This window comes from Hylobates moloch, unplaced genomic scaffold (assembly GCF_009828535.3).
Source record: "Hylobates moloch isolate HMO894 unplaced genomic scaffold, HMol_V3 SCAFFOLD_1, whole genome shotgun sequence".
NCBI classification, from domain to species: domain Eukaryota; kingdom Metazoa; phylum Chordata; class Mammalia; order Primates; family Hylobatidae; genus Hylobates; species Hylobates moloch.
In genome coordinates this window covers 19,550,178-19,564,615 of record NW_026652276.1, presented here as the reverse complement: position 1 = coordinate 19,564,615, position 14,438 = coordinate 19,550,178, and the positions used below count along the sequence as shown (strand labels likewise).

General features: G+C 47.4%; 1 protein-coding gene across 3 annotated transcripts in view; it reads right to left on the bottom strand.

The window, feature by feature from the left end:
* Positions 1-13,685, bottom strand: part of PAX3 (paired box 3) — a 98,166-nt gene extending 84,481 nt beyond the window's left edge. The window contains exons 1-5 of one of the 3 annotated variants that reach the window (XM_032753317.1): positions 13,218-13,685; positions 11,678-11,913; positions 10,241-10,370; positions 8,882-9,016; positions 8,351-8,473 (exon numbers count right to left, since the gene is read on the bottom strand). In XM_032753317.1, the coding sequence (XP_032609208.1) occupies positions 8,370-8,473; positions 8,882-9,016; positions 10,241-10,370; positions 11,678-11,913; positions 13,218-13,302 (690 nt within the window). In that variant the 5' untranslated portion in view covers positions 13,303-13,685 and the 3' untranslated portion in view covers positions 8,351-8,369. Of the gene's footprint in view, positions 1-8,350; positions 8,474-8,881; positions 9,017-10,240; positions 10,371-11,677; positions 11,914-13,217 lie in introns of those variants that run through there. The other 2 variants (XM_032753316.2, XM_032753318.2) reach the window with 2 other exon arrangements.
* Positions 13,686-14,438: the final 753 nt, after the last annotated feature.

The window sequence follows — 14,438 nt, the reverse complement described above, 5'->3', positions numbered from 1 at the left end:
AAAATAAAATGCTTTTGAAAGAAAGAGGTAGTATGAAGGAAACTAGGAAGTTAGTACTCAAAGGCAAGGGCCAATGAACTGGGTAAGAACCAAGAGCCTGTGAACTGGGTGAGTTATGCCTACACTAGAGTTTGCCACTAAAAGGGTAGGGGGCGAAGAGGGATATGTTTAAAAGTCACTTTCATTTTCTGTATATATGTACATTTGGCATATCTGTGTGCCTGTAAAAATCACAAAATACAAATGTAGACTTTCTATTAAAAATGCAAATGTGTATGTGACCATATCAGCGTTTACTATGAGAGTACACAATAATTCCATGTTGCAATACAAATTTCATAGCAATTAACTTTTCTTTCTTAATATTCTACCCTAACTTACTTATTATTTCCAACCATTAACACAAGACCAAATACATTTAATTCTACACTTGTTTCCATAAATATGCCTACTTTTCAATTACAAAAATTTTGAAAATCTACATTTAAGTCTTGATAAAACTATACTACTTGAATTATCCATATGATCCTGTAAATTTTTAAATGCTGAAAATCAGTGGTATTTCCTCTCCCTCAATCCTATGTTGGTTAACCAAAAAAAAGTCTCCCATCCCATCAAAGCATTTTGATCAGCTATTTTTTTTTTTTTTTTTTTCCCTGAAACGGAGTCTCGCTCTGTCTTCCAGGCTGAAGTGCAGTAGCACGATCTTGGCTCACTGCAACCTCTGTCTCCCAGATTTGAGCAATTCTCCTGCCTCAGCCTCCCAAGTAGCTGGGGCTACAGGCATGTGCCATCACACCCAGCTAATTTTTATATTTTTAGTAGAGACAAGATTTCATCATGTTGGCCAGGCTGGTCTCAAACTCCTAACCTCAGGTGATCCACCTCCCTCAGCCTCCCAAAGTGCTGAGATTACAGGTGTGAGCCACCAGGCCCGGCGGCTTGATCAGCTATTTTTAAACAGAATATGTTGGATTAGGTCCAAGATGCGTCGGGAATTGGCTTCTAGAATTCAGAGTTGATATTCACATACTATTACAGATACAGTAAATATGGCCAAATAAAAGTACATAAGAAAGTATAGTCAAGGAATTACTGAATGAGTTTAAGGAGCCAAACATACAGCTAGTTTAATAGTTGCCTATCTTGAGTTCTAATCTGTTTTGCTAGGGAAGGAAATTTATCAATCACTTCAGTAAGAGGTGGACATAAAAACTCAGACTACTTCGATCAACTTACTTTATCACAACGTGGAGGTGTTTTGTTTTGTTCTGTTTCACTTAAAATCCTGCAGCAAAATGTAAAATGGTACGACCTTTGCTATATGCAATGTGCAAGGCAAAATGCTTTCTCAAGATTTTCCTTTCCCCTAGAAGAAATGTGCATCAAATCACATTCTTAACACTGTTGCCCTTTATTCAATACAATTTCATTTTCAAAGACAAGTGGCCACTTCAACAGCAGAAATTACCTGTTGGTGGTTTTTAAAAAGATTTATCAGGAAGGAAAGAAGGAAAAGAAGAAGATAAGAATTTATAACACCTATGATTCCTCAACTGTCCTCAATAACTATATTTCATGGTTTTCATATCTCCCTTTGACAATGGTGAACTTTCTGATTCTTCTCTCATGAATCGATGTTTTATGATGTTAAATAGGCATTTTGATAACTGTGCATATTCCAACTAAAACTTGGAAATATACATATTCTGTTCATTTTGGAGTATAATCTCAGCTTAGGTAATTTGAAGAAAGCCTCCCTAAAGGAGAGGTGTTCTGCTTCCAGCAAAATCTCACAGTGCTATTGGAGCTCCGTATTTCCCAACACTGTAGGGTAGAGCTAAAAGCTGAGTTGTGTCTTGCTCTACCGAAGATTGGTGTGAATGGGACAAAAATATCTTTCCCAATAGGGCAGAGGATGGCCATTAGGGGATTAGTCTTTTCAATAACCTTTATTAGGAAGGAAAGAAAGAAAATAGGTACTGAAGGTAAGAATTTATAACACCTTTTATTCACCTATTATAGAATTATAATACTTATTGCTGCTTTGTTGTTTATCTTCCAGAAAGATGGCAATATCTGAATTTTCTTCAGAAATATCTGAAATTCCTTTTCACGGTTCCCCAACTAAAGGCAGCCGGTTCTTGGGTCAGCAATTTTGAGTTGGTACTAAGATCAGGTCCAACTTGGAGCTGGAAGCTGCTGTCCCTGGGACAGTGTGTGAATACATGGCCTAATACCCAAGGAAAAAAAGTTACTTGAACTCTGTATGTATACGAAATATACATTTGAAATATATGACAAAGAACTATCTAATGCTATATCCGGACCCAGGACATATGAACCGTAACAAATCTGAGCTAACTGTAACTTCTAGCTTAATCTATTTCAGGCAGTGGTTCTACACTGCAATGTTTGGTAGTAAATATTTTACATCAGAGAGCATTTGAGCACAGATGGATTATTAATTAATAGGAGGATTATAGTAGAAAATATTAGATGATACCCACCAAAATTCTGCTCTGTATGTCAAGATTCATCTTGCTCAAGAGTGAACAAGAGTAAAAATGAAACAATAAAGCCTCATGCACAACTTTTTAGTACTGAAATGAGCACAAAGAAAGAGATTCAAAAACCCCACACACAGGCAGATCCATGATGCACAGTTATACATCCAAAGCCTAAATCTGGCATGAATTTTACAACCTCAGTTAGTGCTATTTGTTGGAATTAGCAAATTAAGCACAGAGATGGTATTTCCAAAAGATTCCTTTGCAGGATTTTTGCTTTCATAATAAAAGAAAAACCTATGCAAATATATTGAGTTCTTAAACAAACAAAAGTCGAATAGTTCATCTCAAAATCAACAGTTTAAAAAAGTCATAAAATGATTCAAGGAAATATTTCTCCTGGCATTCAACAACTGGGAGGCTGTGCTGTTACCTCACTTTCTGATGACTTTAGAAAGTGCAATCCACAGGACAAACATATCTTCATTTTGTGCAACTAAATATAGTTTAGTGCCAGCATAATTCTTAGTGTAATAAATAAACTCTAACAATGCACATACATACACATAAACACATATCTATTCCTAAATTATGGAGGATTAGAAATATACATGAGAATCATCTAACCATCTATAAACACAGAAATTACAGAAACACGTGTAGAGAGACAAAGTTAATATAACTCTCAGATTCCTATGCGTTTAATTATTCCCCACCTACTTTTACATAAAAATCTGCTATGTTTTCATTAAATAATTCCAGCTTGGAAGACAATTTTAGGGAAACTTTTGTATTTAGAAATTTAGCAACAGGCAGATAGTAGCTGCCATGCTTTCTGCCACCCACCCCCCCAAAAATGAGAATCTATTTGATGATAAATTCACCATCATAGCCTCAGTTCTAAGTAAGAAATCACGATAGGTTAATTAAAAACACCCCATGAGCCTTCTCTACAAACCTACAACATGTAACTGGTTTCAGTTCCTATTTCTTAAAGAGAATTTGGTCAATTCCTCCTTAGAGATTTCAGAGGAAAAGAAGGATTTTCCAGGACAGATAAATTGAAATGATCCCGCTTTGATCTCTGTGGTTAAGAACCCCTCACAATGGAAGATGACCACTGAGGGGCCGCGCTCCCGGCTTTTTAATGCGTAACAATGGTATCAACAAACAGCTACTTAATCAATATTTGGCCAGAGCTGCTGAAAACTTCCTTTTCAGATTTTAATTCCTACTTGTAAAACAACCCCAGAGCAGCCAGTGAGATAAGACATTAAACTGACTGCTTAATTGCCTTTTAGTGTCTTGTTAGTTATATATGTACATTCTAAATGGTTCTTTAATCTTTGTTTACTCTCATAGATAAGTTACGTGTCATACAGAATCCAATCGAACGTAAAACATCTTCTGTTCCAGCCCAAGCCAAACTCTCATTTCTCACCGTTTGTTGTTACTGTTGCAGCTTTTCATTTTCATTGGCCATCTACTTATGTACAACTTAAACATTTAGTCTCACAGGAAGAATTTTTTGTTGTTGTTCTCAAAATGTATGCATTCACAGATGCTGAAGCCATTCGGATTTAGCGGCCACACTCATATTCACGTGATCGATTTCAGTATATTCCTCTCGCCTGAACCGCCGCGCGCTAACTGGTTCCGCCCCACCGCCCGGGTGGGTTTTATTGCTCAGCCCTGGGGACTTTTAAATGAACCTTCAGTAATTATTACTCAGTAGAAGCCCCTACGTCCTGGTTCCGGTGCTATCAACAATCAAATCAAACCCCAAAATAAACATACGATTTCAAGCATTAATTAGAAAATCTGCATGTTTTCAATAAAGCTCTAGAAGGTAAGCACACAGCAGTCAACCAAACCAAACAAGCGAAAAAGAAAAAGCTAGGAGCTGAACTCTGGTGTTTCCTTTCAAATCGTTCCGGCAGGAAAATCGTTACCGCGACATTAACAAATAGAACACGGCGTGGTGTTCTAATAGAATTCAAGTTCTGATACTTCCAATATTTTTTAAATGGATGATCTTTCTTTGCTGAGTTTTGCAAGGACTTCAGAAAATATGAAGTTTTCTCTAAAGAATCGAGACGACGTTGAGGTCAAATTCGTGATCCTAACAAATGGACTTGGAAAGTGGGCTGGTCTGTCCACTTGAATAAAGGATCCGATGCCATAAACGTATGATCCTATACCCAATGATTTTAATCTATGGGAAAGTTCGTCCCCCGCCTTCCCCTCCTCCCAACCTTGGACCAAAATGGCCCTTCCTGCTCACTAACCGGGAAAGAAACGGCCCTTCGTTTTCCTTGATTTCAGCAGTCCCTTAATGATAAGCGTGCTCTTTTCATGATTTCACTGGAAATAAAATACTCCAAATACCTTTAATGCTTTTCTGCGTTTTAAACTGATTAATCTTCCCCTACCTCCCCCCCCCCAAAAAAGCTGAAGTCGTCCTCGTTAACTTTACGAAAGCTGACAAGCTTACAAATAAAATGGAAACTTGAGCAAAGCTTTCGTCACTTTTACTTTCTCCATTTTTTAAAGAAAGCACTCTTTTTTGTAAACGTCAAATAGGAGGGAACAGATAGGAAAGGAATATAAGCCCCCAACCGACCTATGCTTGAGATCTCTTAGCGGGATCTTTTAAATTGTTGCAAACCTCCCACGCTCACTTGTGATTTTAAAAGGGAGGAAAGTCTTATGAGAGTGTATCGCCAGTCCCCAATCAAAACATCAATTTGGCAATCTGGCCTCTCTCCCCCTGCACTCCGGAGCTGCCACTTCAAAGCTGCTACAACAAGTCAGTAATTGTAACGTTGCATCTAAATATTTAAGCGAGAGTCTTGCAGTCGCGTGTCCATTTACAGTCCTCAACTGTCCTCTAATTCCATTACTGCACAAAGCAAAAATGTTTCCCAAAACTCACAAACAGGAAAAGCGTCACCCTGCTGGAGGGGGAGAAGGAGGGGTGGAGGAGGAGGAGGAGATGATGAAGGGGCAGTTTCTATTGATTAGTCACCGCTTTTGTGTTAAGGGCTTTCTTTAAAATAAGAAAAAAATGGGGGGAGGTTGCAGAAATTTCACTAATGTGAGCCTCAGGCAAGGGAGGAAAAAAAAAGAGGAGAAGAAGGGGGGAGGCGGGCTGTGTCTAGATGAAAGTGAGAAGGACATAAAGGAGGCAATTGAGTCGGCTGCAGCCCGGCGAGCTAAGCTTCGAGCCGGCCAGAGAGTAGGGGAGGGGGCGGCGCGGCGCGGCGCTTTGGCGCAGAGCGCAGGAGTGGGGGCCCAGCCCATTGTGGCGGCGCCCGCGGGCGCGCTCGGCCGAGCCGGGGGTGGAACAGAGGCGACCATTGAGCTGCCGCTGCGCAGGGCCGTGCCCACAGCTCCGGATGCCTCGGCCAGGACTTGGCTCCCCCGGCTGCCTCTGCTCCAGTCTCAGCGCGGGCCAGGGGCTAGGGGGATTGGGGATAGCGGGAGGGGTTCGTGTTCGTGAACCGCCCAGCCCTCTCCTTTCTCCTGGGCTGTGGAGCTGGAAGGATGGATCCAGTAAGGGATCATGCATCATGCTTAGTGCGCGCCCGTTAGGGAGCGCTGGCCTGAGCGCACCAGCTCCGTAAGCGGCTCAGCTCTTGAACTGAGCTAGGGAAAAGGGAAAGTTGGGGAAGTTAAGAGGACCATCTGGGAGAAAGTCACTGGAGAGAAAAATGAGGTGATTCTGACCTCATTCAAGGTGGCTCAACCCTTTTGTCCTAGTGTCTGCCAAGCAGACCTCAGGCCAAAGATGTCCCCTGAAAAGCCAGGCTCAGCAGCACCCACCACACCCACTAACTGGAAACGGGCAAGAATACACCACACTGGTCAGGGGACCCCAAAGTCCCTCTTCCCTCAGCTTTCTCCTCCCCCTCTGCCAGGACGCTAAGAGCGCTTTATCAACATTCATTCTATTTTACAAGCGGGCAGCCTGGGACTTTTGATGCCCAAACAACAGAAAGGAGTTTTTGAAATTTCTAGACTTCAAACTACACCTCACTCTGTCCTTTCTCTGGGCCCATCTTGCCTCCAAGGCTCATCTAAAAAGGAGCTAGAGGTGCTGAAGAGACAGACACTGCATCTTCCTTGACAACCCCAAATTAAATCAGGCTTCAGCTTCCAAGGTGTGTGTGTGTGTGTGTGTGTGTGTGTGTGTGTGTGTGTGTGTGTGTGTGTGTGTTTCCAACAGCACAGCCCCCACTGGGGAGAATACTCTGATTTTAAAAATGGTGGCAATTGCCCTTGAATAGCAGCCTACCCAGCTAGACAGCCCAAAAGACTAGAAACATTTTGTAGGTGAAATGGCCACTTTTTCCACGCTGGAGAGTCCATAAAACTTCCTGGCGCAGCAGCTATTGGGGCTCATTGAATAATTCATCCCTCATTGCAAGCCCATAATGTCTATTCTCAGCCTTTTGTGGTGCTGTTTTCTCTTCTTTTCTCCCTGAATTATAAAAAGGTTGCCTTCCTTTGTTCACATCAAGCTGCTCCGAGCTGGAGCTTTGTCTGGGCTGAGCTAAAGTGTGAGTTTCAATGGACTCTCCAGGCTTTGTCTCCCAAGTTCATCTCCAAGTGTAGATTGTGTAGAGAAGGCCTTCTTTGTAAAAGCTGGAAAAGTTGTACAAATGTTTGACCAGCTCATTTGGGACGTTTTGTCTCCTGGGCCTCAGTCGCCTGTACTGCGAGAGAGCAGCCAGTCTGCCGCGCTGGTGCCTCCAGCAACAAGTAGCAAAGCCGTGAGTCCCCAGCCTCTGTGACTGCTCTGGGCTCTTCTCCCCACTGCCCACAGGAACACATTTGGTTTGGGGTTGTCTGACTCCCTGCCTTCCTCCCTTCTCAGCACCTCTATGCTGCAGCTAGGCCTGGGATAAAAGCCAAGGTGTCTTCTCAGAGACCAGGGCAGAAAAACGCACCTCTCCAAAACGAGGATTTAGGCTGAGTCCATAGGAGGCCTCTGTCATAAAGCAAAGGAAGCATCTCCCTGCCCAACCTGCTGTGGTTTGACATGTCTTTGGTTTCTTATGTGCATCAGAGTATCTACACTTGTTTTTCCCTCAAATCAGCCATTTGGATCTGTAACTTCCAAATCTAAATGTTCCTTCCAGGTGGTGTGCAGATTTTGCACTGCTTTGTAAAGCAGCTGCTCAGGAGAGCCAGTGGCTGCCACAGAGTTGGGCAATGAAGATAAAAGAAGTCCCACTTGGATGCCACTCTTGTACGGGCTCAGACCCAGCTAGTCACAGTCGGCAACGGCTGCGAGCCCACCTGGAAAGCCGCCTGTCCCTCTGGCAACTCCAAAACTAACTTTGCCCAATGAACTCCAAGTCCCAGGTGAGGAAACTTCAGGCGCAAGTGGGACCTCTGGCCACTGTTGACCATTTGTGCGTTTGAAGAGGGGCAACCACCCCCAAGGCCAAAACCACTGAGACACAATCCTCCCTTCCCCCCCCCACCCCCCGCTGTCTCCCGCTGCAATGCTCCTTTCCGGGTTCAGCATTTCTTTTCTTTTCTTTCTTTCTTTTTGCGTTTGTACCCTTAAAGTTAGAGGATGACTTGCAGCAGGTGAAGGGGAAGCAAGCTGCACTTCTGTCTCCCATGGGGGAGATTTTTTTTCTTAGTGCTGACAGTGCCCAGCTGAAAAGGAATGGGGATCTGTACCACTAGAAGACAGAGGGTGCCAGGACTCTAAGAACCCAGATCCCTTCAATTTGTAACCCAGAGCTTGGGTTCCTTTTGATTCCCAGGCACACACAGGTTAAACCCCTCACGTTTGAAAATCAGTTTCAAACAAATCAAACCAGTCAACACACACACGCACATTTATAAGGCAGCCGATGTGGGGGCAATTTTTGGAGGGCCGTTGCCCAAAAGAGTTCTCTCTCTCTCTCCTTTAATGCGGGAAACTCTGGAGACCAGGACCTTTCCTGAGGGCATAAAATCTACTTCAACTTCTGAAGATTCAAGTACCCTCTATCCCCGGCCCTACAATTGCTCAGAGATGCCCAGTCTCATACATTTAATGGCAAGAGAGTGACAGCTTCCCCTGCCCCCTACAGTAGAGCACAATTCACAGTTCTAGAATCCCAGGGCCTGCAAGTGGTAAGAAAGAAAGATTTACAAAACAGAAAAACTAAGCAGAATAGAAATGTTTGTTTTAATTCCTAGTGTCCCTTTGGTCTTTCACTTCCATGACCTTACTCAGGCGCAGAGACACCGCGCATGAAGGGACCTTGATCCGAGCTGGGCTTGGCTGCCCTCAGATCACCAATATCAGGGAGCCGATGCCTGCCAAGTCCCCCAGCAAGTGAGCCGCCCAAGGCGCCACCGCTTACCTCGCTCGCTCAGGATGCCGTCTATGCTGTGTTTGGCCTTCTTCTCGCTTTCCTCTGCCTCCTTCCTCTCCAAGTCGGCCTCCTCCTCTTCACCTTTCCCGAATTTACTCCTCAGGATGCGGCTGATGGAACTCACTGGGGGCGGGAGGAGGAAGGAAGCAAGGGAGTGCACGTGGTTGAGACAAGCGGGGCTGTGCGGGAAGGACCACCCCACCAAACCCCAGCCAGGGCCCTAGAGCCGCTGCCCTGCACTGCTTGGGTGTCTCCTCCTGCATCTCTGGACATCCTCATCCTTCTCCAGCCCTCTCATCCTGCCACTCAAACCCCCCTCCCTATTATCTGTATCTCGGTACTGAAAGACGGAGCCTGGGAAAACCGTGCCTCCAAGTTAGGGCCGGATGCCATCTTTGTCCCTCGATTCTGGGCAGGAAGCATTTCCCTTCTTGGACTCCGAAGACCGGGCTCTAGGTCTTCAATCTAAGAGAATTCTCCCACCAGCCCACCGGGTACCCTCCTTCCTCCCCACCTGAATGCATGGATCCTGCGGTTCGCCTTAAGGGAGGAAGAACCAAAGCCGACTTGTCCGCGCCCCCCCCCCCCCCCCCCCCCAATCAAGTTTCTTTTTTTCTTTTTTCTCTTTTTTTTTTTTTTCTTTAAGGCTATAAAGGGTTTAAATTTCAACTGCAGAATCGTTTCCTATTGTAAAAATTAAAGAAAATGCACTCTCTCCCACTTATTTTTTCCAGATTCCAGTCTGGTAAACAAATCCATGCTCTGAAATATATGTTTCTCGCAGAGGGAAAAAGGGAGTTTCCTTTTAATTAAAAACAAACCCTCCCGTGCGCCCTCTCGCTGGCTCCGTGCTCGCCCCTCTTCTCCCTCCGCCTCCCCCAGGCTGCCGTGGCGGAGGGCTCCGGACCGTCCCTGAGACTCTCGGGGGAAATCGAGGCCGTTGTGGAAGCCTCCACGGCTTTGCGCACCCGGCAAAGTCCCTCCCGGCGCGGGCCCCATCTCCCTTCGGTTGGGGTTACCAAAACATTTGTTTCTCTTTAAAAGGGAACATCAATATTAATAAACGCTCTGCCTCCGCCTCACGTTTCCTGCCCTGCCTCCTCGACAGAAATCTTCTTCGGGGAGTCCTCAGCGGTGGTCTCGCCACCCTCCGCCCCCAGGATAAGCAGCTCACCCCTCCCTCCATAAAGTGCCAAGAACGCCGGGTTGGTAAATATTTCAGGGCCTCGTGAGAGGCCAGCTCCCAATAGCTGAGATCGATAATTGGGGTGATTACGTCTTGGTCGACTTGCCGGGGCAATAGCGACTGACTGTCGCGCCTCGGGGAGACGTTAATGGGCCTAGTACCTGAGGGCACTGTGTTTCGATCACAGACCGCGTCCTTGAGTAATTTGTCTCGGATTTCCCAGCTGAACATGCCCGGGTTCTCTCTTTTGTATTCCTCAATTTTCTTCTCCACGTCAGGCGTTGTCACCTGCTTTAAGAGAACAGGCGGGCAGGCGTTGGTACCCGGTACCCTGGGCCAGGTGGCGGCGGCCCCACCGCCTCTGGGCCTGTTGGGATGTTCCTCCCTGAATCCTATGGGACGGTCCCCCTTTGTGAGCAAAAAGACCCCCACTCTCTGTGGCACTTTAGAAAGGGGCAGATAAGAACACATCCCATCCCATCCTGGAGCAGCCTGGGAAGACTCTACCTCCCCCAGACAAGCCCCAGACAACCGGGATAAATTCAGAAGAATTATAACATCTTGATGGGGGTTGGGTGGGGTTATACTTTCTCATCCCTGGAAATAAGGCAACTGCTTACACAGAACCAAATGAAAACGAAACTAAAAAAGCGATGCTTGAAAAAGGAGCTGAAAAATCAAATTAAATCTGCAAGTTGTGCTTTTCCAAAGGGATATTTATGCTAAAGTGAAGACTGAAACGTAAAGGTACCTATCTGGGTTTTTAAAACTTCGAGTCCATAACAAATATCAATTGAGAGACTGACTCTTCTCTCTACCCCCAATATATTTTTTAAAAAGAAGAAGAAGGTTCCAAAGATTCTTAGAAAGGCTGTGAAAGGGTTTCAGTAGGTGGGAAGGAAGAGGAGGGTGTTTGGAGGTCTTCGGTTTACCATAACCCTCTTGATTTTGCCCCGTGGCAACTAGAAGAAAAGACAGACCTCATGTAATTCCCTCCCACTCAGCCCTAGCTGGTGTGACTCTTTGTTTTTAAAAAGGGAACCAGAATAATTTGAGGATAGCAACAAACTGCTTATTTTTTTAATGGAGTCACTGGCTTATTACAAAGAAAACTGATCACCCTAGTTTTTGACTCATTGAAAACAATTTGCACTGGGGGAGACTGAGGGCGTGGTTTGGGAGACAAACCATTATAAAACCTAAAGACGTTCCTTACATTCGTTTTGGAAAGGACGGTGCCATGGGTGGGAGCTGGGAAGACACTTAGGAAAGAAATTGGCAACAGGTGGGCACATAGACCTTGCCTGCTTTAGGTGTTTATCCATTAAAATAATTTGATGAGGATTCCAAGTCTTATGGGCTTTAAAAAACAAATGTTATTTTTCCTTTGCAAAAAAGGCGAGAGCTTTCCCTAAGCGTTCATCAAGAAGTGCCCAGGGCGCGCGCACACATACACACACACCCCTTTACACAACTTCACAAACCTCAGAAATAACTCATTGGAGAGCCCCAGATGTTAGCCTTTGCCTCCCGCCCGCTCTTTCCCAACACAGGGGACCACAGTCTGGGAGCCAGGAGGGCAAGGCCCGCCCCCTCACCTTGGGCTTGCTGCCGCCGATGGCACCAGGACGTATGGAGCCGGTCTCCTGGTACCTGCACAGGATCTTGGAGACGCAGCCGTGGGACACGCGCAGCTGGCGCGAGATGACGCAGGGCCGGATACCGTGGTGGGCCATCTCCACGATCTTGTGGCGGATGTGGTTGGGCAGCGGCCTGCCGTTGATAAAAACGCCGCCGAGCTGGTTGACGCGGCCCTGGCCGAGGGGAGTGGACACTGTGGGAAGGTGAAAAAGGGAAGCAAGGGAAAAGTCACTGGAGGAAAATAAAAAGCAAAGAACAGCAGCACGTAATTTCGCAGTCTTCTGGCCTATCCTCATGTTACAGCACCGACACTGAAACTGCTCGACACCGGACTCCCAGACCCAGACCTCCTTTCAATCACATTTGTTCAAATTATTCAGCAATATAGCGCATGTAATCTTGTGTAAAGACAGCAAATGGGGCAAAATAATTCTCCCCAGAGAAAGCGTCTTCCCCTTCGGGCCCGGGAGGAGTGGCAACTTAGGAGATCCTACAGCTGGTAGAGAGTCTAGCTTGCTCTAGAAACAGCCTCCTGGGAAAGAGAAGTTCACCCAGGAGCTGGCCTTGATGAACTCTGCTCCCACCGATCCCTGTCCAGTTGGGGTCCCTCCCTTTCTAAGGGACTTGGGCGAGCAGATAGCCCTTGGGGTTTCTAGCCAAAAGTGCAGCAGCCAAGGGTCAAAGAGGGTCCAGAAAGGAGGCCCAAGCAGCAGTGCTTGTGTCACCTGTTACATCTCGGGACAGAGACCACAGCAGCGGCAGGGCTGCTCCTGGGCCCCCTAGCCCCCATTCTTGCTCTGGGTGTTACATTCTACTCTAGGCTGGGTGTGAAGGGGGTGGGTTGGGGGGGCGATGAGCATCTCTGCTGGGGCGCCCTAACCTCGAAAACCACTGGAAGGGGCTCAGGCTTGCAAGGCTTCCTGCCTCCCCGGGATTCCCAGAATCTTCAAGTGGACTGAAAGGCGATTCCTAAACAAGTTATAGAAACTTCTAGATGCTATTTGAGATAAATCGAATTCTAATTTATTTAATTATTCTAAAAATTCCAATCACAATGGCGCGGCGTTGGCCACCACAAATTTGCAGGGCAAAAACAATGCTTCCTGAACTAACATATGTTTCACAAGTGTGGGCGCAGCCGGGAAAATTTCGAGACAATTTCGAATGGACGAATTGCGGAGAAGTTGTTTCTGCCTCTCAGAAGCCGGTTCCCCTCCTTCTCCACCGCAGCATTTCCAAAACAACAGGGGCAAGTCGCCCCGGCCCGCTGCAGGCCTGGCCGCCCAGCTCCGCCAGGATTTGCAGAGAGCAGCGCGCTCCAATTGCAGAAAGGAAATCGAGTAGGTCCTCGCCCCCGACTGGTGCTTCTTGGGGTGTGGGATGCCCGGGGAATGGGCTTCCTGGAAGCACCAAAGGAGCCTGCGGAGCCTGGGGATGGGATGAGGCAGCCAGTCCCAGGCCCTGGGATCCAGGCGGCGCGCTGAGGCCCTCCCTTACCTTCCAGCGGGAACCCGCTGCGCGGGTAGTTCTGCCCCGGGCCCGGCCGCATCATCCTGGGCACAGCGCCGGCCAGCGTGGTCATCCTGGGGGCAGCTTCGCTCGGAAATTATATCCAGGTGAAGGCGAAACGGAAAGGCGAGTGCGGCGCGGGTGACCCTCGGGAACTATCCGGAGCGTGGAGAGCCCCTCCCCAAAACGGCTGGAGAGAGAGGGAGGGACGCGGGGTGGGGGGCTGTCGGTTCCTAGTCCAGAGGCTGGAGCTGGAACCCGGGAAAGGGGAGGACGGGGAGGCCCCGGAGTCCAGGATCCCGAGCCCAGGGCGGAAAAGTTTGGTACGAGTCTTGGCAAATGTTCCAGAGACTGGGGTCCCTGAAAAGGGGGCTCAGAGAGCCACGGCGAGCCGGGGAGCCGGGTGAGGCGGGAGCGCGGCCTGCCTGAGTCTCCTCCTGTGGTGACACCGAGTGCGGGGATCCGGGCTCGGGAGCATTTATTAGTTCTTTTACCCAAAGCTTGGTCAGGAGCCCTGAGCTGCGATTGGCCGACGGGGAGACCGTCCCGGGTGGCGGAGACACGCGCTGATTGGGCAACAGCGGCCACTTTCTCTTCCCATCTCTGGTGGTGCCGAGGCCTCTGCTGGCCCCGAGGGGGACCCGCGCTGCGCCCCTTGCCCAGGAGAGAAGGGTGGCCTGGTGGAAACTGAGAGAGACAGCCCCAGGGAGATGGCAGTTGCTGAGGGCGGAGAAGTCTCTCTCTGTCTCTGTCTCTCTGTCTCTGTCTGTCACTCTGTGTGTGTGTATGTGTGTGTGTGTGTGTGTATGTCTTTCTCGGATCTCTCTTTCCGTGACTTTCTATTTCTCTCTCTGTCTCTTTCTGTGCCTCTGTGTGTGTGTCTCGCTCAGCCTCTCTTCCTCTTGTGATTTCCTGTGTCTCTCTATATGTCTCATTTTTTCTACCTGTAGGTCTCGCTCTCATTTCTCTTGGCTTACTGCCACTGGAGGGGGCACAATTCCAATAAGAAGAGATCTGGGGCCCCAGACATATTTCGCTTTGCTTCCTGTGGTCAGTGCCCCTTGGCCTAGGCTTGTTAAGGGGTCCTCCCGATGGGGTTCCTCCCAGGAGGAGTCCAGGGTGCGCTGATGTTCTTTTGTCTTCTCCGTCTGCAAGCGCGGCTAGTGTGAAGTACAGGCAGCCGTCGCTAGGCCCAAGCACTCGTTAGTT